At 39.4% G+C, this 22,553-nt stretch overlaps 1 protein-coding gene across 8 annotated transcripts in view; it reads right to left on the bottom strand.

Annotated features, from left to right (window-relative positions):
• Nucleotides 1–22,553, bottom strand: part of TENM1 (teneurin transmembrane protein 1) — an 893,898-nt gene that overhangs the window by 102,409 nt on the left and 768,936 nt on the right. For 7 of the 8 annotated variants that reach the window (XM_049871612.1, XM_049871606.1, XM_049871609.1 and 4 more), the window contains 2 exons: nucleotides 21,164–21,184; nucleotides 15,833–16,065 (listed from right to left, as the gene is read on the bottom strand). In XM_049871612.1, the coding sequence (XP_049727569.1) occupies nucleotides 15,833–16,065; nucleotides 21,164–21,184 (254 nt within the window). The remainder of the gene's footprint in view (nucleotides 1–15,832; nucleotides 16,066–21,163; nucleotides 21,185–22,553) is intronic. The other variant, XM_049871611.1, reaches the window with a different exon arrangement.

The following is a 22,553-nucleotide window of genomic DNA, read 5'->3' as shown; positions in this document are numbered from 1 at the left end:
GGGAACTCCATACATGGGCACACACTGGGAGACTCTGCAGGTAATGGAAGAGACTCAAATCCATTCAGTTCAGAAAATAATGGATTAATGCTGGCCACAGCAGGGAGCCTTGAGGACCCTGCTCCAGGCCAACACTGGTGTGTGTTCTCCTTTGTTAGTATCTGGGCCTTAAAACAAACAAACAAACAAACAAACCAAACAAACGAACAAGCAAACAAACAAACAAAATCTGTTGCTGTGGAGTCAATTCCCACATGATGAGTCCATGTATATCAGAGTAAAGTTGTGCTCCATAAAGTTTTCAATGGCTGATTTTACAGTAGCCAGGCCTGTCTGCTGAGGTGCCTCTGGGTGGACTTGAACCACCAACTTTAAGGTTAGCTGCTGAGCACTTAACTTTTTGCACCACTCAGGGACTCCACCTGAGCCTTAAAGGTTGTTAGGTATTTTGAATATTGCCTCTATACAAATGAAAGCCTTATTAAAAGAACACTAAGTTCTGAAACATGATATGACAGGGATGAACGTTGAAAACATTAATGCCAAGTGAAATAAATCAGACACGAAAGGACAAACATTGTATGACCATACTAATATAAGTAGCTAGAATAGGCAGATGCATAAAGACCAAAGCTTACTTGCGATTACCAGGGGCAGGTGGGAGGGGCAACGGGAGTTACTGCTTAGCGGGGACTGAGTTTCTGTTAAGGGTGATGAAAAAAATTGTGCAGTCACCCATGATTGCACGACATGGTGATCATAATTAATGTTAATGAGTTGTACACGTAAAAATGGTTGAAGTGGCGAATGTTTTGCTATATATACTTTACCACAATAAAATAAAGTAAAATAAAATTTAAGAAGCTTAAAAAAAGAACAAGAGACATCACCTTTTAAAATGGAGCTGCCAGGTATAAATTTCTAAGTTGCTTTCTAAACCCTACTTCTGACTTGATTTTTTTAATTATAAAATATTTCACATGGTAGACAAGTCCAAAAATAATATTAGACTTCCATGCACTCACCATCGAAACATAATGGATGTTAATATTTTGTCACATTTGTTTCACATATCTCTTTTTTTTAAAAAAAGAGAATGCTATGGAGTCAGCCAAAGGCTCACCCTCTTATCCCTATGCCTTTTTTCTTTTCCTCCTCAGAGGCAACCACTACCCTAGAGTTAGTGTGTATCATTCCCACGCATGTTTTTATACATTTTCTATGTATATATATAAGGAGCCCTGGTGGTGCAGTGGTTAAGCGCTTGGCTGCTAACTGAAAGGTTGGTAGTTCAAACCCACCAGCTGCTTTGGGGGAGAAAAATGTGGCAGACTGGTTCCGTAAAGATTTATAGCCACAAATAATACACAGGCAGTCCCTGGATTGCGAACACCAGACTCACCTACAACCCATAGTTACGAACCAACCCTTGCAAAGCCTATTTATTAAAAATTCAAGGTACACGCAATGGTTTGTAATAACAAACAGGTGCTACTTTGCAACTTGTAACAAAACATTACTATTATTATCATTACAGTATTGTTATGTTAAAGATGTTTTAGTGTATCTGGAAGTGTTTCTTAATGTTTTTTATGCATAGAAAGGTACGCTATATACTAAGACAGACATTTGATTAACTGACATTAGATACAAACCATACCTAACTATTCTGACATACGTGCAAATTCTACTTCAAGACAGATTTAGGAATGGAACTCATTCATAATTCAGGGACTGCAGGTATCGTATTGTTTTTGTGCTTTAAAATTTATGTAAATGATATCACACCATATGGATTCTTTTAAAACTTTCTCTTTTTTCCCTCACACATTGTGTTTTTGTGACTACTAATGGCTTTATATGTAGAGCTAGTTCATTCCTTTATAGTGCTGTATGATATTCCATTATTGACTAAACTCCTATTGACAGATTATTAGGTTGTTTCCATTTCTTCACTGTAATAAATATTCTTGTACATGTATCCTTATGCACACGTGCATGTGTGATTTTCCATCCATTTTTCTTTGGCCCTCCCACCCTTCTCCGAGTATTTAAATACATGCTTGCGATTTTTTCCCTTTAGTTGGACAATGAATTTTCTAAGTAAAGAGAATTAAATTAGGGCTGAGTTTATACACCCAGGAATCTCTGGGTAGGACAAATGGTTAATGTGCTTAGTTGCTAACTGAAAGGTTGGAGGTTTGAGTCTACTCAGAGGCACCTGGGAAGAAAGGCCTGGGGATCTACTTCCTAAAAATCAGCTATCGAAAACCCTACAGAGCACAGTTCTGTACTGACACACATGGAGTCACCACAAGCATGAATCAACTCAATGGCAACTTGGTTATTAGAGACTCAATGACAGTTGAAGGAAGAGTTTGAATACAAATTTTGAAACCATTATGTTTGCTAATCTTGAAAACAAGCCAGTTTATAATAATTTTTGTTCCTAAAACTATTTCAAAACTTAACCTCATCCTCATCCTTTATTCAGTACTTAATCTGTGCCAGGCACTGGCTTAATCCATATTGTGTCGTTTCATCCTCTGTAACCTGATGAGGAAGGTAGGTACAATCATTAATTTACGGATGAGAAACAGTGGCTCAGATATGTTAGTAACTGATTTGAACCTAGTTTTTTTCTGCCGAATTCTAAAGTGTCTGGTCTTAACTACTCTAAATACTTCCTAAATTTTCCAAATTCCACAGGGTCCAAATGGGAAAGACGCATAGTGTGGTTTGAGGGTCACTGAAAAGACTGCCCATCTGCGTAAGAAATACCTTTACTACAGAAAGGTTTTTCTAGCAGACACAAACTCTAGCAACCTTCAGGAAATATATTGATAAATCTGACTACATAAAGTTAGAAAGCTTCAGTGCGGTTAAAAAAAGAGAGAAATGACAAACTGGGGAAAATGCCTGCAACACATACAAGAGACAAAGGGATGCTTTTCTTAGTTTACAAAACAGAAAGACCAACAGCTCAGCAGGAAAACTGGCAGAGGATATAAAAGTGGGTTTACCCAAAAAAGAAATGACTGAACAAATGGTCACAGTGGATACACGATGATGTTGAACCTCATGTATAATTCAAGAAATGTAAAATAAAGCTACAGGATACAAGATACCATTTTCCACTAATCATATGGGCATACATTCAGGAGAGTGATGATACTCAGAGCTGCTGCCTATCTGCACTCTTACACACTAGTGGTGAGAGTGTATGTATGTTCGATCTTTTTGTAAGACAATTTGGTAATATCTACTTCTTTGTTTTTAAGAGCCGCAGGATAGTACAACATATGAATAGACCATAATTCATTTAACTGGTTGCCTTTTGATAGATGCGTTGTTTGTTTTTAATATTTTTTTATTACAGTGCTGCATTCAGAACTTTGGAGCACTTTCGTGAGTACATAAAAAACAAAAAACAAAAAAACTCCTGTCGAGTCAATTCCAACTCATAGTAACCCTATAGGACAGAGTAGAAATGCCCCATAGGGTTTCCAAGGAGCGGTTGGTGGGTTCAAACTGCTGATCTTTTGGTTAGCAGACAAACGCTTAACCACTGTGCCACCAGGGCTCCTCATGACTATGTTTGTTGTTGTTGTTGTGTGCTGTTGAATTGATTCAGACTCATAGCAATCCTATAAGACACGGCAGAACTGCCCAGTAGGGTTTCCAAGGAGCAGCTAGTGGATTTGGAACTGTAGACCTTTGGTCAGCAGCCTGAGCTCTTAACCGCTACGCCACCAGGGCTCCTGTGAGTAGGTATAAAAAAAATAAAAAAGGGTTAATTCCCAGTATTAAAAAAGGAATTAGCCCTATGTATAAACTCACGAGAGTGCTCCAAAGTACTGAATGCAGCATTGTAATAATAAAATATTAAAAGCAAACAAAATATCCATCAAAAAGCAATTGATTAAATAAATTACGGTCTATTCATATGTTGTAATATCATGAAGCTCTTAAAAACAAAGAAGTAGATATGGACATGCTGTTATGGAAAGATATACAAGATATGTTATGAAGTTAAAAAGTAGGGTGAAGAATAATCTGTACAATATGATCCATTTTATGTAAAGGGAAATATATTAAAAGGCCTGGAAGGAATCTCAAACTGCTAACATTGGTGACCTTTGGAGAGAACGACTGGGCATGTGTGTTTGTAGGAGAAAAACTTTCAATTTTCTTTTTGTACCTTGCTGTACTGTTCCAAATTTCTAACCACAGACGTGTATTACTTTTATGTTTTTACATTTCAGTGTCTATAGGGCTTATCTAGATGGTGAGATTATGGGCCATTTTTATTTGTCTTCTTTATACATCTCTATTTTTTAAACTAATAAATATAATTAAAATACCTTTTACTACTGGCCTGCCATTATGCCTTCCAGGCCTTCCATGTAGACCTTTTCTTTGACTTACGGTATTGCCTCTTCAGCAGGTCTCCAGTAACCTGCTCAGATGAGAGTAACCCCTTGTCAACCATTAGTGCTATAACACCCCTTTTTGGAGAGCTGTCATCTAGGAAAGCAGAGACTGGGCCAGAAAGGAGGATAATGTGTGTGTGTGTGGGTGTTTTAAAACACCATTTTTTGCCTTTTATTGCAGTATAGAAATAGTAAAAGCTCAATAGACGAAACAGGAAGTTAAAAAGAAAAAAATTACTCATAATTCCTTCTGCAGCAATTATCATTGCTAACATTTTGATATACTTTCTTCCAAACCTTCTCTGTATGCATACACTCCCCCTGCATCCTTACAGACATGGGAGCGTATAGTACATGCTGTTTTCTATTCTGAATTCTCACTGAACTTTATTTTGTCTTTTCCATATATCTGCAGTGGTGTACCAAGATGGGGCAAGGGGAGGGGTGGACAGGAGTGGTCTGTCCCGGATGCACACAGTAAGGAGAGTGCATTTTCTGTAGATACTTTAAAAACAATAATAAAACTGGCCAAAAGTAGGTGTGCTTTTACTATTACCATTCACTGAAAATTCTAATAATATCTGTGATAAAATACTCCTCCACTCTTCCCTCCACCCACTGGTACACCACTGTATGCTTGCCCAGTGCTGATTAGTGGACAAGGAAGAGGAAAGGGTGGGTTTCTATCGAGGGAAGAGGGTGGGGCTGGTCAAGGGGCTCAGAGTGAGCAAGGGGAAGCATTAAAAAAGAGAATAAAGATAAGAGGAGATGTTTCAAGCTCCCCTACTTTACCAGTTGCTTGCTGTTGTTGTTAGGTGCCGTCAGGTTGGTTCTGACTCATAGCGACCCTACGAACAACAGAAGGAAACACTGCCCGGTCCTGTGCCATCCTCACAATCGTTGTTATGCTTGAGCCTATTGTTGCAGCCACTGTGTTAGATAACATTTAAAAATCCGCCTGACTTAATAAAACAATACAAAGCAAGCAAACAAATAAAAAAAACAACAAATCCCAAAGGGACAACAACAACAAAAAGAAAACCTGCAGCTGGCTTTCTTTTATGCATATAACTTCAGTCATCAAGGCCTTCAAAACATGGTGCCATCTATAATCCTTATGTATGTAACATATATATAATTATGTATATAATCCTTCTGTATATAGACCCTATGTGGTGCCATCTATAATCCTTGGGCTAAAGTGGCCAAAAAAAGCAATCGATCAATCAATTATAAAATAAAAATGGACTCCCTGGCTTCATTTCCAGCTGTGTTTTAGTCCACAATGATGGTAAAATCATGGATTTCCAAAGACATCTTGGTTTGCCGCATGTTGTATGAGTTACACTACACACGTGCTAATTTATCCTGCATTGCTGGAGGATCAATGAAGCTAAAAACATCTGATGACTCCTCTGTTGTAGAGTAAACATTCTGGATTCCCTGACAAGTCAAAACACTGTAGTTTTCATATTCCCTCAAAAATCAGCAAAGCAGGCTAAACTCAGCAGGAAATGACTTCCCCATTTCTTTGATTTTAGAGTCAGCTGTGTGCATTTGGTAAACTTGAAAATAGGGGGTCATCTTGTATTGATGGTGGAGCAGTATGGTGCCATGATCAAAGGTTTAACTGTAATACAGTTTCATGTTTTAGAAGCTTAAAAACAAATATTTTGCATGGAAAGAAATTTCCTAATTAACTTCTGAAGAATTTGTGCTTTAAAACATCTTACCCTGCTGGAGAAGACTGATAAAGCAAATGTACTACCTTCTGCTGAAGAGAAACTGTATTTAGAAGGAACTTGCTATTCTCATAAAACTTTTAATAGGAAGAAGTGAATCAAATTCCTTAATTACCATTTTATGGTTGGTAAAAGGGCAAATTACATGCTATCCATTTCTAAACTTCTAAATGTCTCTGGTGCTTTTAATTAAAGCTGCCATCTAGAAACTACTAAAGCAATTTTACGCAATTAGTTATTTATAGGTTACCATAATACACCACTCAAAATATGATTTAAGTGATTTGCAGTCTGTTAGTGGGTGATCTCTGTCATTTCTTTTTGATGAGGGAGACTTTTTTTTTTAATCAGCTAAGGTGATTCTTAAGTGGACAGATAAGAAAGGTGTGATGCCGAGGAGCTACAAAAAGGAAGCAAAGTTATATTGGCTAGCGATCTTAAATAAAATGAGAAAGAATTATAATGCCATACTGTCTGCCTCGATATGTAGGGGTCCAAGTCTCATTCTAGACAATACTGCAAAGGAGGTGAAGTGTATCAATTGTTATTCCCTAGCTCCTCCCCCTTCACCACCATTCTGCCAGATGCCTAGCACCACACCTCCCCTTGCTGTCTTGGCTTGTCCTCCTCATGTGATCTCTTCTATCCAAATATAGCCATCCTGTGCTCCATACCCTCAAGGTCCCCATAAAGTGTTTTAATGAGGAATGAATGTGTTTCTCTCCCAGGCAATATCCTGCACTAAATGTTAAAGTTCACATCTAAAGAAAACCCTTATGGAATGAATTTAATGGTGAAATGGTAGGCTGTTAATGGAATAATTTTGGTTAGGTAGGCCTTGTGGGGATCCTCAAAATACAACATGTACAAGAAAACAGCCGGAGAATCACTGCACCTCAACACTGGGAAGGATCAGCCACTCAAACCACATACAATACCTGAATCGCACCCCATCCCTGACTTTTGCTTTTTAGGTGACATCATTCCTTCCTAGCATTTATCAAGTTTTCAGATTGACCGGCAAGGGCATGGAACTCAACCTCCTTCCAAAGTAACTTATTCCATGTGTGCATCACGATTATAAGTACTATTATTACCAAAAATAAGACAGAGGGCAGTGGTGGTTCTATGGTGGAATACTCGCCCTACATACAGGAGACCCAGGTTCGTTTCCTGGCCAGCGCACCCCATGAACAGCCACCACCAGTCCATCAGTGGAGGCTTGCGCGTCGCTATGATATTGAACAGGTTTCAGCAAAGCTTCCACACTAAGACATAATAGGAAGAAAGGCCCGGCTATCTAATTCAGAAAAATCAACCAATGAAAACCCCCATGAATCACAATGGTTTGATTCTGTTGTGCATGGGGTTGCCATGAGTTGGGGGTCAACTCAGTGGCAGCTAACAATGACAACAACAACAACAAAACAGCAACACTGGTCATTATGGCAGGTAACATTTACTGTGTACACACTATACGCTAGGCACTTTACCCTGCTGTGTAGGTACTATTGCTAGCATTCCAACTGTAAAGATAAGGAAACTGAAACTCAGGGAAGTTAAGTGTCTTGACCAAGGTTACACATTGAACAAGCAATGGACCTGGGATTTGCATCCATTTCTGTCTGACTCCAGAGCCTGGGATCTTACCTATCATGGTATTTGGCTTCTAAGACATTATCTCTGTGTTGGCTAGAATCCTATGCATACATGAAAATTAAAATAAACATAGAAGAAAAATTACATTTAATAATGCATTTGTGGGTTTATAAAACTTGAATGAACTAAATACAGTTTTTCTCAATTATGCATGCTATCTGGACCAAATAGGCAATTAGCCAAGGCTAGGTGTGAGTGAAGAAGTCCTGGTGCTGCAGTGGTTAGGTGCTTGGCTGTTAACCAAAAGGTCAGTGGTTTGAACCCACCAGCCTCTCCACGGGAGAAACATGTGGCAGTCTGCTTTCGTAAAGATTACAGCATTGGAAACTCTAAGAGGCAGTTCTACCCTGTCCTTTAGGGTGCTTATGAGTCAGAATTTACTTGATGGCAATGAATTTTGTTTTGGTGTAACTCTCTTCTTTTTGTCTGATTTCTCCGCCACCATTAACAACTTATGGCTCTAGGTTTGCAACAGAAAAACAGAAAGTTTCCCAAATTTCAGCTGCTGACAAAATCTAAGGCCCAAATCTTTGGACCATCATAAGAAGATACATTAGACCAATTTTGAACAAAAACAGGTTAAGCTCTCATTCCGGTTGTATAACAGGCACTAAGTCCCCTGGTGTCACTACAGGAAACTGAGAGACCAATGGCATGGTTTAGGAATGAAGCCTCCCTAAATGAAAACTGAACAGGATCACTGAGGGATAAAGAACACTTATTCTGCCTGAATTTTAAGACTCTGTCAAACATATTTTTCTCAAGATGCCTCTGTTTCTAAGATAAAAGTTGTGGGAGGAATGCCTTGAAGCTGAGCTGGAAATTTGACCATGGGTGGTAGAATGTTATCTTACCCAAATAGCAGACTTCACTCAGTGGCTCTTCCAACACTTCCTACTGACCTCAAGGCCTGACTTTAATCCCTCGTTTTCAGCAGACTAGGTCTACTCATCTGAGAACACTGAAACTATCAGAGTGGATTACCATTAACTTCCATCCCCTTCTACCTATAAATTTATCCTAATCCCACACTCACACATATTCTCAGGATGGTCTCTTCAGTCTCTCCTCCTATTCATAGCATACTCGCTCCAGTTTCATCTCTTATTCTTCCTGTCTTCTGTATCTTTCCATCGGCCTATGAACATTGCCACATCTTTCTTGTAGACAAAGCCTTCCTCAGATCCTTGCCCACCCTCTGCTTATCACTCAGACCTCTTGCGTTCAAACTTCATGGAAGAGCAATCTTCACTAATGGTCTTTACTTCTCTCCTCTCCTTGGCTCATCAACCAACTCAAATGTGGCTTCTACCTCTACCTCCATTCAAACCACTGATGACAGGGTCATCAACTGCCCAATCCAATGGCTGTAACCGTGTGGCATTTGATACTGTTTTCAACACCTCCTTGAAACAAGGTACTTCCTTGGTTTCCTGGATGACATACTCTCTTGGTTTACTTCCTCTTTTTCTGAGGGTTTTGTCTCTGTCTCTTTCATTGGATCCTCTTCCATTGCCTACCCTTTAAATATTAGTACACATGCATCAGATAATTGTGTCAATATCCTGCTTCAAATTCTTCGCCTATATGATAAAACACAAACTTCTTATTCCTGCCTCTGCCCCTTCTTTTACCCTCAAATATTTTTACTTTAACAACACTGAATTATTTGTAGTTTCCTAAATATGTCATTCTTTTTATTCATGCTGTGACCTACCTGTAATTTTGGCCTTAGCATCAATCCAAATGGTTGTGTCATCATGGGAGATCATATGTTAAAGGAATTTGGGGAAATCTTAACTGCCCCCATTGCACAGGAAATCCAAAAGAACATTCTTGTATCTATTTCTGCGCTACACTCTCTTCCTCATAGACACAACAATATCAGCAATAAATCACCGATTTGAGTCTTAATCTCTTCCTGTTAATCCCAAATTTAACTTTTCAGAATAGCATGCAGAGACCAGGAGAATCAGCAGGGCTTCAGGATGCACCTCAGACAGAACTGGGTAGGGACAAAAACAGATTGTGTCTAGACTTTATCATGCCCAGATTTCTTAATTGCCAATAAGGTTGAAAGTGAATCCTGTGTGATTAACGTTATGAGTACCCTAAAACCACCTTAGGAAGATGTCAAGATTTAAGGATCATTTCCCTGAATGGCTCAGGGGTTGTTTGTACTCATCTGCGTATTGCCTAAGTCCTGCCAAGTTCCGAGGTCAATTTTCTTAAAGGGCATACATGAAAATAGAGATAAAATTGTGGTGAGGTCCAAGAGAACCAAATTAAGTCATTGATTAATTTCATCCTGTCTAGTCACTCCTTCACCCTCTGTATCTATTTAAAAAAAATGCATTCAGCTTGTCACAAATTTTGTTTTATTTCCCCACCTAGTACCATTTCACATTCTGCTTAAGTACTTGGTCATCTATTACATGACTCATTAGTTTGAGTTCTCTGTAGAATTAAAGAAAGTTGCAGTAAAAATAATAAATGGAACCTAAGTTTCAACTACATCATCCATGCATGTTTTCAAAGCATCTTTCAAAGTCAATTCAAACTCATATACAATGCCAGGGATTAGCACTTCCTCACCCTCTTTGCTAAACTTTTTCCTTGCCCCATTACATTGAAGTATTGATGAGTAAAATGGCAAATGTTTCTCTTAACTGATATTCAAATCAAAGTCTTTACAGTTACTCTATAGGACAGAGTAGAACTGCCCCACAGGGCTTCCAAGGCTGTAATTTTTCCGGAAGCAGACTGCCACATCTTTCTCCTGTGAGTGGCTGGTGGGTTGGAACCACAGGCTTTTTGGTTAGCAGCTGAATGCTTTAACCGCTGCACCACCAGGGTTCCTTTAAAGTCATAAAATTGGATCAGATGAGGACTTCTTTCCAGGATAAGTGCTGAGGGGCTATCATATTTGAAATTCCATTCAGGGAAGCTTCCGTTTTTACTACAAACAAAATTTGCAGCTACTTGTAATCAGGAGCCCTGGTGGCACAGGGGTGAAGAGCTACGTCTGCTAACCAAAAGGTCAGTAGTTCCAATCTACCAGCTGCTCCTTAGAAACCCTATAGGGCAGTTCTACTCTGTCCTATGGTGTTGCTATGAGTCGGAATAGACTCAACGGCAACAGGTTTGGTTTACTATAATCAAGAAATTTAATAAAGTGAAGGTTTCCTGCCTCCATCCCTTAAGAAAAAATTGGTGAAGTTCCTAATTGCAGAATCATCCAAACAGATGTGACAAGCTTTCCTGGAGATTTATTTAAATAATTACATTTACAGACTATGAAAATGCTATATAGTGCACTATGGGTGCACTATCAGTTCAGAAAAACCAGAGGAATAGTTTTACTAGGAAAAGGAAACTAGGCTAAAATCCTTTATCTTACAAATGAAAACATTTTGTTCCCATTGTATATGTCATTTGGTTGAAAAGCATTTTCCAATCTTTCCCACCCTCTCCGAGAAGCCAACAGAGATAGAAATCATGGAATTTAGCTGAAAGGCAGGCAGTGAGATACATTGGGGAGCCCTGGTGCCATAGTGGTTAAGACCTCAGCTGCTAACCAAAAGGTTAGCGGTTCAAATCCATCAGCCGCTCCTTGGAAACAGCAGTTGGAATCCACCAGGCGCTCTTTGGAAACTCTATGGGGCAGTTCTACTCTATCCTATAGGGTTGCTATGAGTCAGAATCCACTTGACGCAAAAAGATTTTAATGGGAGATATAGCAGAGGAGTCACAGGGTTTTGTTTTTTTTTTTTTTTTTTTTTGACCTCATGGGTTTTGGAACCAGGCTGACCTGGGTTTGAATTTCAGTGTTGATACCTGTAAACTGTTTGACCCTGGGTAAATTTCTTAAACTATCTGAGTCTCTGTTTCCTCATCTGTACAAATGGGGATAAAACTATCTACCTTGTGCATCGTTGCTGTGAAGATTAGAGCTTTTGCGTGTAAAATACCTAGCATAAGGCATCGTACTCTAGGCACTCAGGAAGTCCTGCTGTTGCTCTTAGTTGCCATTGAGTCGATTCCAATTCATGGCGACCCCATGTATCCACAGTAGAACTGCTCCATAGGATTTTCAAGGCTGCAACCTTTCAGAAACAGATCACCAGGCCTGTTTTCTGAGGCATCTCTGGGTGGGTTCAAACCGCCAACCTTTTGGGGAGTAGTCAAGGGCTTAACCACTTGAGCCATCCAGCAACTCCCAGTAAATTATGTCTATGGTTATTTTAATATATTAGAGCTGGGAGGGAGATTAAGAGACCTTCAGGTTATGACTGAGGAATCTCAGGACCCGGTGTTTAAATGACTGACCCAGTGTCAAAAAACGAGTTGATGGCAACATTAAGTCTATTTTAGCTTCCAGAAAAATGAAACCACAGTGAGGTACGGTGATTTACACAAGGTCATTCAAAGAAACACTGGCATTATGTGGATTGAACATGAAAGTCCAGGCTTCTTAACCTGGTATTCACCAGTTTGTTGCCATTTAAAAAAAAAAAAATCCATGGCTTCTGACCTTTTACTTTTTGCTGACTGGTTTTTAATCCCATTTGAGAATTTACTCCAACTTTAGGACAAATGATCTCAAAAGTAAATTTCATTTCATCCTATTATTTTTTAGAGTAGATTCAGAAAGTAAATCAGTTGTCTTGCAGGTTAACATTTATTTGACTTACTTTGCATAATTAAGGACATGCTGGAGAGCCTGCCTGTAATTGCGATATGTTGCTTGTTAAAATCTTAGAGGGAGCTCTCTTTCCTTACGTAGAAATGGCACTCCCTAGATGTACATTTCCATTTTCTACTCATCTACAGCTTTTCTTTATTAGCTTCTAGGTGGAGGGAAAAACCAAACCTCTCCTTAAAGAAATACATTAAACATTTGCTGTCTTCCAAGGAGGGAGGCAGAAGAGGAAGCTCATTTGAAGCTGGTAGGCATGGTGGTTGTAAAGCAAGAAACAAACAAGTTGGACTTTCATGAGAGTCCAGGAACCTACAGGAGAACCTCAAAGACATAATAGGCAATAACCTCCACTCATTCTGCACACTGGGCTTTATTGACTTCTTGCATGACTTTTCCTTCTTCCATGGAAGTCTCTGAAATTGCCCTGGAGTATTCCCTATGATGAGAACCTCACTTCTGATTTCCTGCCAAGGGTGAGTGCTGTCTATGTTTGGCACGGAGCTAGGCAACCTAGCTAGGCACCTAAGTGTTCTGATCAGCATTTTCAGAGTGACCGATGTTTGCACATAGGTTCTGCCATCTGGATAATTTTGAAGATCACTAACAGAGACTTCAAACCCTGCTAACGTGGTTGAAGGAGATGTGGATACCTAGTCTGAGCCCCTCCCCCCGTTAAGCATCTCTTAGTTCACCCACAGGATCAGAGCAGATGTTGTCAACATCAGCTGCAGGACATTATGTGAACGTTATCCTGGATGGATTAGACACTCAGCTGTCTGAAGCCTAGGCGAGATGTTCTCTTAGGACCCCTTACTGCTTTGGGATGAATAAAGTGTACCCGATTATGGTAAAGGCCACTCTTGGATAGAAAGAGGAGTAAATCAAGCCAAGGGAAAATGCACTATTAGCTCCGACAAGAAGAAAATCTCAGCTTAATATTAACTTGAATAGATATATAAATTTTGGCACTCTCATAACGGATGCTTCAAGAGTTCATGTAAATCTTGTTCATCAGGACTCTATTATTGCTGTTTTTCAAGCAAAACAAAGCAGCAGTGAACCAATTATTTGCTTTATTTGGAAAAGCGGAGATATTCCTTCTCTATGTGGCAGGTTGAATGTGGTAGGTGAGATGAGTGGTTTTCATACCAGCAGCAACTCAGGAGGATGTCAATTTTAGGCACAATACAAGCTTGATTCCTTTCCATTTCTTATGCAGAAATCCTTAGAATACCTGCATGAGTTTTAAACCTGTGTAAAAGATGGGACCCAGCCTGATGTACTTCCTTGAGAGATGGGCTGATTATACGTTCACCTGAGTTTTTTATTTCCTCATGAAATATTTATTGTGGTCCTACTATGTGTAAGGAATGAGAGCTGGCAGAGGAGGAAAAAGGAACACTTCAAAACACGTTAATACTTGGAGGCTTATGTTTCCTTAGGCAAAAAGTCACCCCCTTTAAGAATCATTGAAATTATTTTCAGAAATGCCAAGCATAGGTAAGAAGTAACTAATTGATGAGTTGTACGATGGCCTCCACGCAGTGCTAGAAATCGCAGGGGGCGGAAGAGCTGTGGAGGACTGAAAAGAAATATTAGATGGAGTTTCTCATCTCAAGCAGCCTAGTTGGGGGGGAAAAACCTCCCATTCTTGAAAGAACTGGAAAGCAAAAGAAGGCAAAATATAATCAAGTGCTAATTGGGTAGCGTACACACTAACTGTTAAAGAAACTCAGATTTAATGGGCTGAAGTTAACTAGAGGGGCTTTATGAAAGACATAGGTCTTGAATTTGGTGCTGAAGAAAGGGAAGGCTTTAAATTCTGATAGTAGTAGAATTTAATACCAATATGGCAAATGTCAAATGGTTAAAGAGCAACCACTTAATATTTGAAATAAGTGACCAACTAACAAATTAAACACATTGACCTCACTGTATTCATTGGCATATGGAAGGATGTTCGTAATACAGTCACTGCGAAAGGCAGGTTATAGAACAGCATTGTATAATGTCATTCTGTTTTTAAGGAATAAAATATATGACCTGCATAGGAAAAAAGCCTAAAAGGACATACCCCAAAATCTTAAATGATAGTTTTCTATATGTGGTAGGATTATGGGCGATTGTAATTAATTATTATTATTATTGCATTCTTCTAATTTTTCTGCAACAAACATGGATTATTTGTGTAATAATAAGAAATAATATTGGCTTCATAAAACCCACTCTAATGAATGCAGAAAAAGCCTCTTGGAAAAGGAACCCACTGCTGTTGAGTCAATTCCAACTTATAGTGGCCCTATAGGACAGAGTAGAACTGCCCCATAGAGTTGCCAAGGAGCACCTGGCAGACTTGAACTGCCAACCTCTTGGTTAGTAGCTGTAGCACTTAACCACTATGCTACCAGGGTTTCCTGGAGAAGGAACAGAAGTGATTAAATACTTAAGGAGATAGGCAGACTTAAATGTTGACTATTCTTCAGCTTAGTAGGCTAAGATGAGAATATGGTCCACGTCTATAAAATCATGAAGCTGACTGGGAGAACACAGATTTGTTAACTAAATTCCAGGCAATATAACTGAGGGCTGGAGCTTGAAGATTGAGAAGTAAAACTGGGACAAACAAGAGTGAGGCCTTGCTCCCACAGAAGGTAGATTTTTTTTTGGAATTTGTTATTCTACAGGTGATATGAATTAAAAATATAAGTAGCTTCAACAATGATTTAGATAAATTGATGAAAGAAAAGGCTTGTTTAAGGTTGTTAAGCCAAAGTCAGGAAAGTTTAGGGTCTGTGGGAGATTCAAAATATTTAATAGTGGTAGCCCGGCGCTTTAATGACTGTGCCACCCAGGGTCCTTAGAAGCTGGGTACAGGCCTGATATGAACCAATGCAGGACACAGGGCTAGAGCAGAGTCTGGGAGGCTTGCTGCTGGGCCAGGAGTTAACCCTTAGTTACTGGATTGTGGGGAGTTACCAGAGGGAGTCCTGGGGAGAGGTTGAGCATGTCAGTGAGGCACTTAGGAGGCTTCAGACAATAGCTATTTATCAACCAGAAAGGAAACATTTCAATATTTTTATAACAGGTTTGGCTATACTAATACATTAAAAAAATTTTTTTTTAATGGCTACAAAATCAGTCTGGGGGGTGCCCATCTTCTGAGACAACTTCAGAGAAGATATTTGTCAGAGGCAGAACATTGAGATGCATGGACCACAGTGTGGCAATCTTAGGTTTTTATGAAGTCAAGCGAAATCTTTAGATGAGCAAAAAAAAAAAAAGCTTTTTTATTTTACCTCGAGGGCTGTTCAGTGAAGCTTCTGATGCTCTCCCGCCATCTCCACAGTGACTCTGGTCAAAGGGAAGGCACTGATCACCTGTTCCTGCCACCACTTCGAAATTCTTGGAAAGATCTTTTGTTTCCACAAGAGATTTCAACTTGTAGACTTTTCGCGTATTGGTGTCTGAGAGATAGAGCGATTCAGACACAGGGTCCATAGCCAGATAGTATTTGTGAGCAGGACTTGTGCTAAGGAAGAGAAAAGCAAAGTTATTCAAAGCATTTTGTTCAACATGCACCCCCTGGGGTCTGCCTTTGGTCACAAACGGAAAGATCTCTTAATAAGATGAAGAATTCTTGGGTCTTCTTTCTCATGTACTGAAGAGCTGGGTAATCCTGCTGCTTGTGTTTTATTTTTCTAGTAATGGGGCTGTTATATATGTAAAAATTCAATGTGTCCTGCTAACCTGTAATGATGCTGACATTTAAGTACTATCCATCTGGAGGTAGAAAGAAACAGAAGACAGAAAAATTCCAGAGATCACTTTTCTCATAACCATTATACCCAGTTATTCACTGACCTACTGGATGACTTCCTGGATGTCTCAGCCATCTCAAATTCGATCAATCCAAAACAGAATTTATTCTCTTTTACTGCCTTCCCCATCCTTCATAAACTACTTCTTTTCCTGGGCTTTCTACCTAACCTGGGGACACTACTATCTTCCCATATTCTTGTTGCAAATGAAGAGGCATGTTCAAAAGTAGAGGAAAGTTGCTCAGGGAGGGCTGTGCTGGAGATACACTGCCAACTTTTCCTCTGCTCACTTTCCTTTTTTAGCTGACCACCACATTTCTCTAACCCAGTCTCTCTTTTTTGAGGACATAATAGAACTGATTATATTTAACCTTTTTTTTTTTTTTTTCTAATCACAGTGAGCCATACTTCCACAGGTTACACTAAAGCTACCTTGATTGGATTTGGGGTATTCCTGAAATTCCTCAATTATATATTCACATCGGATCTCCTGTGTTATTTTCATTTGCATAGATGGCTGAGCTTATTCATTAATTTTGACTCTTCCTCATTTCATTTTTTTCAAGGGCAGTAACTCTGGTTTGGGGATACTTTGCTTTTAGGTTCATGTACTACTGACATCATCCAAGCCCCACATCTGACAGTTGTCCTTAATCCCTTCTTTCCTCTCCACATGCAATTATGTCTATAAACTAGCTTTCAGAACCATTCTCTTCTTCTATCCCTTCTACCATTGCATCAGTTCAAACCTTCATCATCTCTGGCCTGAATTATTTCCTATAGTCTGGTTTATAGAAGGTGTCTTTGAAATCTTAAATCTACTTTTTTCTCCAGGGTGCCTGCCTCAAGGGTGATGTAAAATATGATCATTTGGTTCCCATCTTTAAGAACTTTTTAATGTTTCTTGGTGTGGTATCCAAGCCTTTCTTCACTCCATTAATTCTTACGTACCTGTTAAGGCTTTACGCAGGCATCATCTGAAGAAAGCCTTTCCTCATCTTCTAGCCTGGGTTATGAGCACTATGGCTATCTCTATTTTGGGGATTACATATCATATTGAATTATTTGTTTATGTGCTTGTATCCCCAAGTAAACTATGAGCTTTTGGAGAGAACAACCTTGTCTTGTTTCTCTCTACTCTGCTCATGCCCAGCACTCTGCCTAGCCAATAAATCACCATGTTTTACTGTTTCTACTTCCTAAATTCTTCTCCAATCTGCCCACTTATCTTTATCTCTGCTGTCATTAGTCTAAGACTCTGTCTTCTCTTACCTGAACTAGTCACTCTTTCCTTGGTGCCATTCTGTATCATGTATATGTTCATTAATTCATTAAAAAGCATCTACTAAATGCATCCAACATGCCCAGGAACTGTGCAATGGTCTAGAGACCTACTTGTGTATAAGATACAGTCCGTCTTCACGAAACTCACAGTCTAGTGGGAAAGACAGATCAGTAAACAGACTATGACTGCCGAAAGTCACAAGTGTTATGACAGAGAAGTATAGAGGGTGAGGAATGAGCAGAGAGGTACCTGATCTAGCAGCACCTATCACACTGTATTAGCATTATTTTGTTAGTAGTAGTAGTATTAATTAAAGACCATATGTTTCCAGGTTTCCTTAGTTTTTACCTAATGTCCTTTTTCTGTTCCAGGATCTCATCCAGGATATCACATTACATTTAGTCGTCATGTCTCCTTAGGCTCCTCTGGGCTGGGACAGTTTCTCAGACTCTCCTTGTTTTTGATGACCTTGACAGTTTTGAGGAGCACTGGTCAGGTATTTTGTAGGATGCCCCTCTATTGGAATATGTCTGATGTTTTTCTCATAGTTAGACTAGGGTTTTGGGTTTTTGGGAGGAAGACCAGAGGTAAAATGCCATTCTCATCACATCATATCGAGGGTACATGCAATCAACTTGACTTATCGCTTTTGACGGTGACCTGGTTCATCACCCGGCTGAGACAGTGTTTGTAAGCTTTCTCCACTGTAATATTACTCCCCTCCATCACTTTTCATATTGTGCTCTTTGGAAAGAAGTCAGTATGCACAGCCAACACTTAAGAACGGGGAGTTATTTATGCATTCGACCATTTATATATATTAGTATGGACTCATGGATTTTATTTTCTATTTTGAGTTATAATTCGATACTACTTTATATATTTTGTTGCTCAAATTGTTCAGCTTCAGCTATAGGGAATTCTTTCAGCTGATTCCTGTGTATCTTTGACATTCTCCTATTATTGCAGGGTTTTTTTAAATATTTATTTATTTATTTTATGACACAACAGCTCCAAATTCATCTTGCATGTTTCCTGCCTCAGTTCTAGAATCATTTTTCCAAGGAGCCCTGATTCCTTTTATTGAGAATGGTATTAGAAACCAAGATCTGGGTGCCAGGTATAAGCATTATTTTCTCACATCTCTCTCTCCCCAACTATACTGTAAGCTCTTTGTAGGCAAGGATATTTATCTCTCTATCTTCAGCATATTCATTCATCTTTCTATCCTCAGTGCCCACAGTGTGCCTGACAAGTTTGAGGCTCAGTAAGTGCTGAGCAAAACTGAATTGTAGGACATGAAACCAGTTAAGACATGAAAGTGTTCAGGCCTCGGCTACTTAGCCAAGCAAAATGGTGGGGAGGTCATCAGAACAGTTAAGATACCTTTATGAACTAGCATGATCCTCATTGTATTTGTAATTGTATTTCCCCTTTAAGCCTCTTTATGTATGTTAACAATAGTAAGGCTGGCAAATACTGATTTGAGACTCAGTTTATAGTTTTTAATTGGGAAAAAATCAGGTCCAATTGGAATACTTGATTTTTTTCTACTTACCTTCATCAAATAAGAGAAACCGGTAGATTCCAGGGAGATCTTCAACCCTGGAACCACCAGGACAGGTGCTGTAAATAAACTGTTAAGGGCCCCAACAGACTCCAGAACTGATCTGGTACTCATATCAGCCAAGGCATCTCTGTAGCAAAGACTACTTTAATAGGGGTTTGAGTAAAAGTTTGCACATATTTAGTTGAATTTTTGCCTTCAGAATAAAATTTCTTCAGTGCCCTTAGACCTTTCTAGAATAGAGAAGGGTCACAACCCTCCTGAGAAACAATCTTCATTATTTTGGTAACCAGTTTGTGGGAGTTCCAACTAAGGCAGATTAATCATGCTTTGTTTAGGAAGAGTCCATAGGCTATTTTTCCAAGAGAAATGTTTTTCGTGCAAAGGCACTTTGGAATGCATTACATTCATTCATTATTGAATATCCCCAAAGTGCCTGTGAGGGAAGTTAGAATTATCATTCTCCTCAAACCTCCGCTGGGGAAACTCAGGCACACTGGGGGCTTGCCCAGGGTCACCAACAAGTCTGTGCCTGGACTGAGATTAGATGAGATCAGATGCAACTGTGTGTGCGAAATACCATCAGAATACTCTTGTTCTGAAGGTGGCAAACAAAAAGAAAAGGTGTTCCTGCTGCCTTCTCGCTGAGCAACACGTCCTATTTTGCTCATCTAGGCTCTTCTCAAATCTCGTGCCCTGGCCTTTAGAAAATGGAACAGCCCAACACACCAAATTCAAATCTGATTAATGTTATTTTCCTGATGGCCAACAGTCAGGAAAGTCCCCTATGTTGATATGTAATTTCTTGCCATTTCATGCCATTTCCCAAGTGCTCTTCAGCTCTTGTGAGACTGGTTTCTTTCTACTTTCTGAAAACATGCCATACCTGAGAAAGAAAGCACTGCTGAAAAACCATTGGACTAGAGTCCAATTTGCTTTAATCCTGTGTCTAAATGCATATTGCAATTTCAGAATTGTGAAGATTCTTTTATAACGTCAGTGTTAGACTGATTGTCACCTTCAGGTTAGTTTTACATTCAAGTAATGCCCTTCAACTTAGTACAGATCCCTTCATTCATGCTGGTTAAAGTCACATGGCTTGTTAAATGGGTAATTAAAGCTTATAATTAATACTGTGCAACACTTAACCAGTAAGCAATTTGACTTGCTTAAGGAATCAGCTATGCCAAAGTAGCAAGGCTGATCTTGTGCACTGGCATTTAGGAAGTGGCATCTCCCAAAGAAAATCCAAATTAAAAACCCTATCAGTGCCATTTTGATGACAATTGGCATTCAGGAATGAACACATTCAATTTGCTCCTTTGCAATTTCAGGTAATTTAGAACAGTTTTGACAAGTGTAATGCATAAACAAATTGAATAGAAATACTCATTATGATTAATTTTAGAGGTATGTGCCAGTGTTGGTAAATGGCTGCTTTTAGGTTTTTCTATTATTTCTTTTTGGTGGGAAGAAATTGAAACCCTGAGGTCCCATAAAAGGAAAGAGAAAAAAAAAATCTGATTCAAGGCCATCGTGGTCAGGTCTCTTAATACACTTGTCACTATGTTTCTGGATCTAGGGAGATTGCGCTATTATCTCTCTCCCTACCTGCAACTTGAGAACACCAAATCCATTTGAACTTATAGACTCATTTGTGATATCACCTAAGGGAAACAAAATGAGACTTAAGGCCCTTGCTTTCCCATCAAGTACTGAATTGCCAGCTTCACTTATCTTGTTTCTCTTCAGAATGTTCTGATTCTCCAGCAAGTTCCCACTTATTGGAGCCCTTGTCTCTTGGAAGACACTTACCTGAGTCATTGCTCCCAATTTTACTTTCATATTATTCCTTCAATCTTACTTAAAACACAAAATGTCCTTGTTAGCATACTATTAGGAGGTCGCCTTTTAGGCAAGAGGGGGCATTAGGCAGCTGCCCATGTGATTTGCTTACCTATGTCTGGTATCTCTGTTTCTAGGGTGCACAAGGTGTCCACGGGTGGCAAGTAAAAGCAAATAGAGAGTCATCAGTATCATTCAACAAGCCAAATCTAACCAGACACACCTATTCCTAACTCTGTGTAGAGAGACTCCACAGGGATCATTTCGTCAGTTGTGGAAGCCAAAGTTGACCTAATCCCTCCTGGCTTCTCCTCCTATGATGGGGTCTAGGTGATGGATATCCTGGTTGGTGTGTGGACAGAACTCTAAGGACCCTGGACCATCTGCGTCAGAATCACTTGATGTTCTTGCTGCATGTGCAGTTTCCTGGAGCCCTGCCCCGGTAAAGCCAGTTGCCACTGAGCTGACTCCAACTCATGAAGACACCGTGTGTCTCAGAGTAGAATTGTATGCCACAAAGTGTTCAATAACTGATTTTTTGGAAGGAGATCACCAGGCCTTTCTTCTGAGGTGCCTCTAGGTGGACTTGCACCTCCAAGCCGAGCACACAAACCATTGTACCACCCAGGAACCCAATCCTACTGAATCAAAATCTTGAGGTAGGAACAGGGCTTGGGAATTTTATTTTTAACAAAATCCACTGGTGATTTTGATGCAGATTAAGGTTTAAGAGCCACTGGGTTAAGGGTTGAAAAGGTAGCCACTGGAAAGCGTCTGACCATTGTAGACTGTTTTGATAGCCATAACCACCCTATTAAAATGTAAAATCACTAAATTTTATTAGCAAGTCCTATGAGCAACAGCTATTCCAACCCTCACCTTAAGGCACTTATCTGATCTCAGAGATAGGGTAGAGATACTGGCTTGTACACACTACTTAGCAGTACTAGAAATTTTTTAAAAAGTTGAAAGTGTAAAGGTTGTCTTAGACCATGACAGAACATTCCAGGCATCAAAACTGCTGCATCAAAGCAGCTTCAATAAACGTCATGCACATCAAGTATTAGAGTCTTGGGTCTTCCAGCCATCCATAATCCAAGGGGAAAACTGGGGTGGGTGAAACAGAACTGTTGGGCCAGAACGAGCAATACATTTTGCGAGACTCTGATCTGTAAGCCTCTTGGCACAACGTATTGGCATTTCACTCTGGGACCTGGTCTGAGGCTTCTCACACAGGGAGCTCAGTCTGTGTACAGGCCTGACTTTGGGTCAAGTGTGCCTGAAATTAAAAAGCCATAATCATCTGTGAGATACAGTCATTTTAATTTTAAAATCCTTTTAAATCTGGCCCTTATGTCGTTTCCAAAAAAAAAAAAAAGGGAGATAACAATTTTTTTTTAATCTAAACTAGAAAATGTTCTTATTCTTTGGAATGTCAGTAAAGAAGATAAAATGTAAAATTATTTCATTTGAAGCCTTCTACTACTACTGATTTAATTTTG

Source organism: Elephas maximus, chromosome X, assembly GCF_024166365.1.
Source record: "Elephas maximus indicus isolate mEleMax1 chromosome X, mEleMax1 primary haplotype, whole genome shotgun sequence".
Taxonomy (NCBI): Eukaryota; Metazoa; Chordata; class Mammalia; order Proboscidea; family Elephantidae; genus Elephas; species Elephas maximus.
Note: the sequence above shows the minus strand (reverse complement) of the source record. Positions and strands in the feature narration are given on the sequence as shown.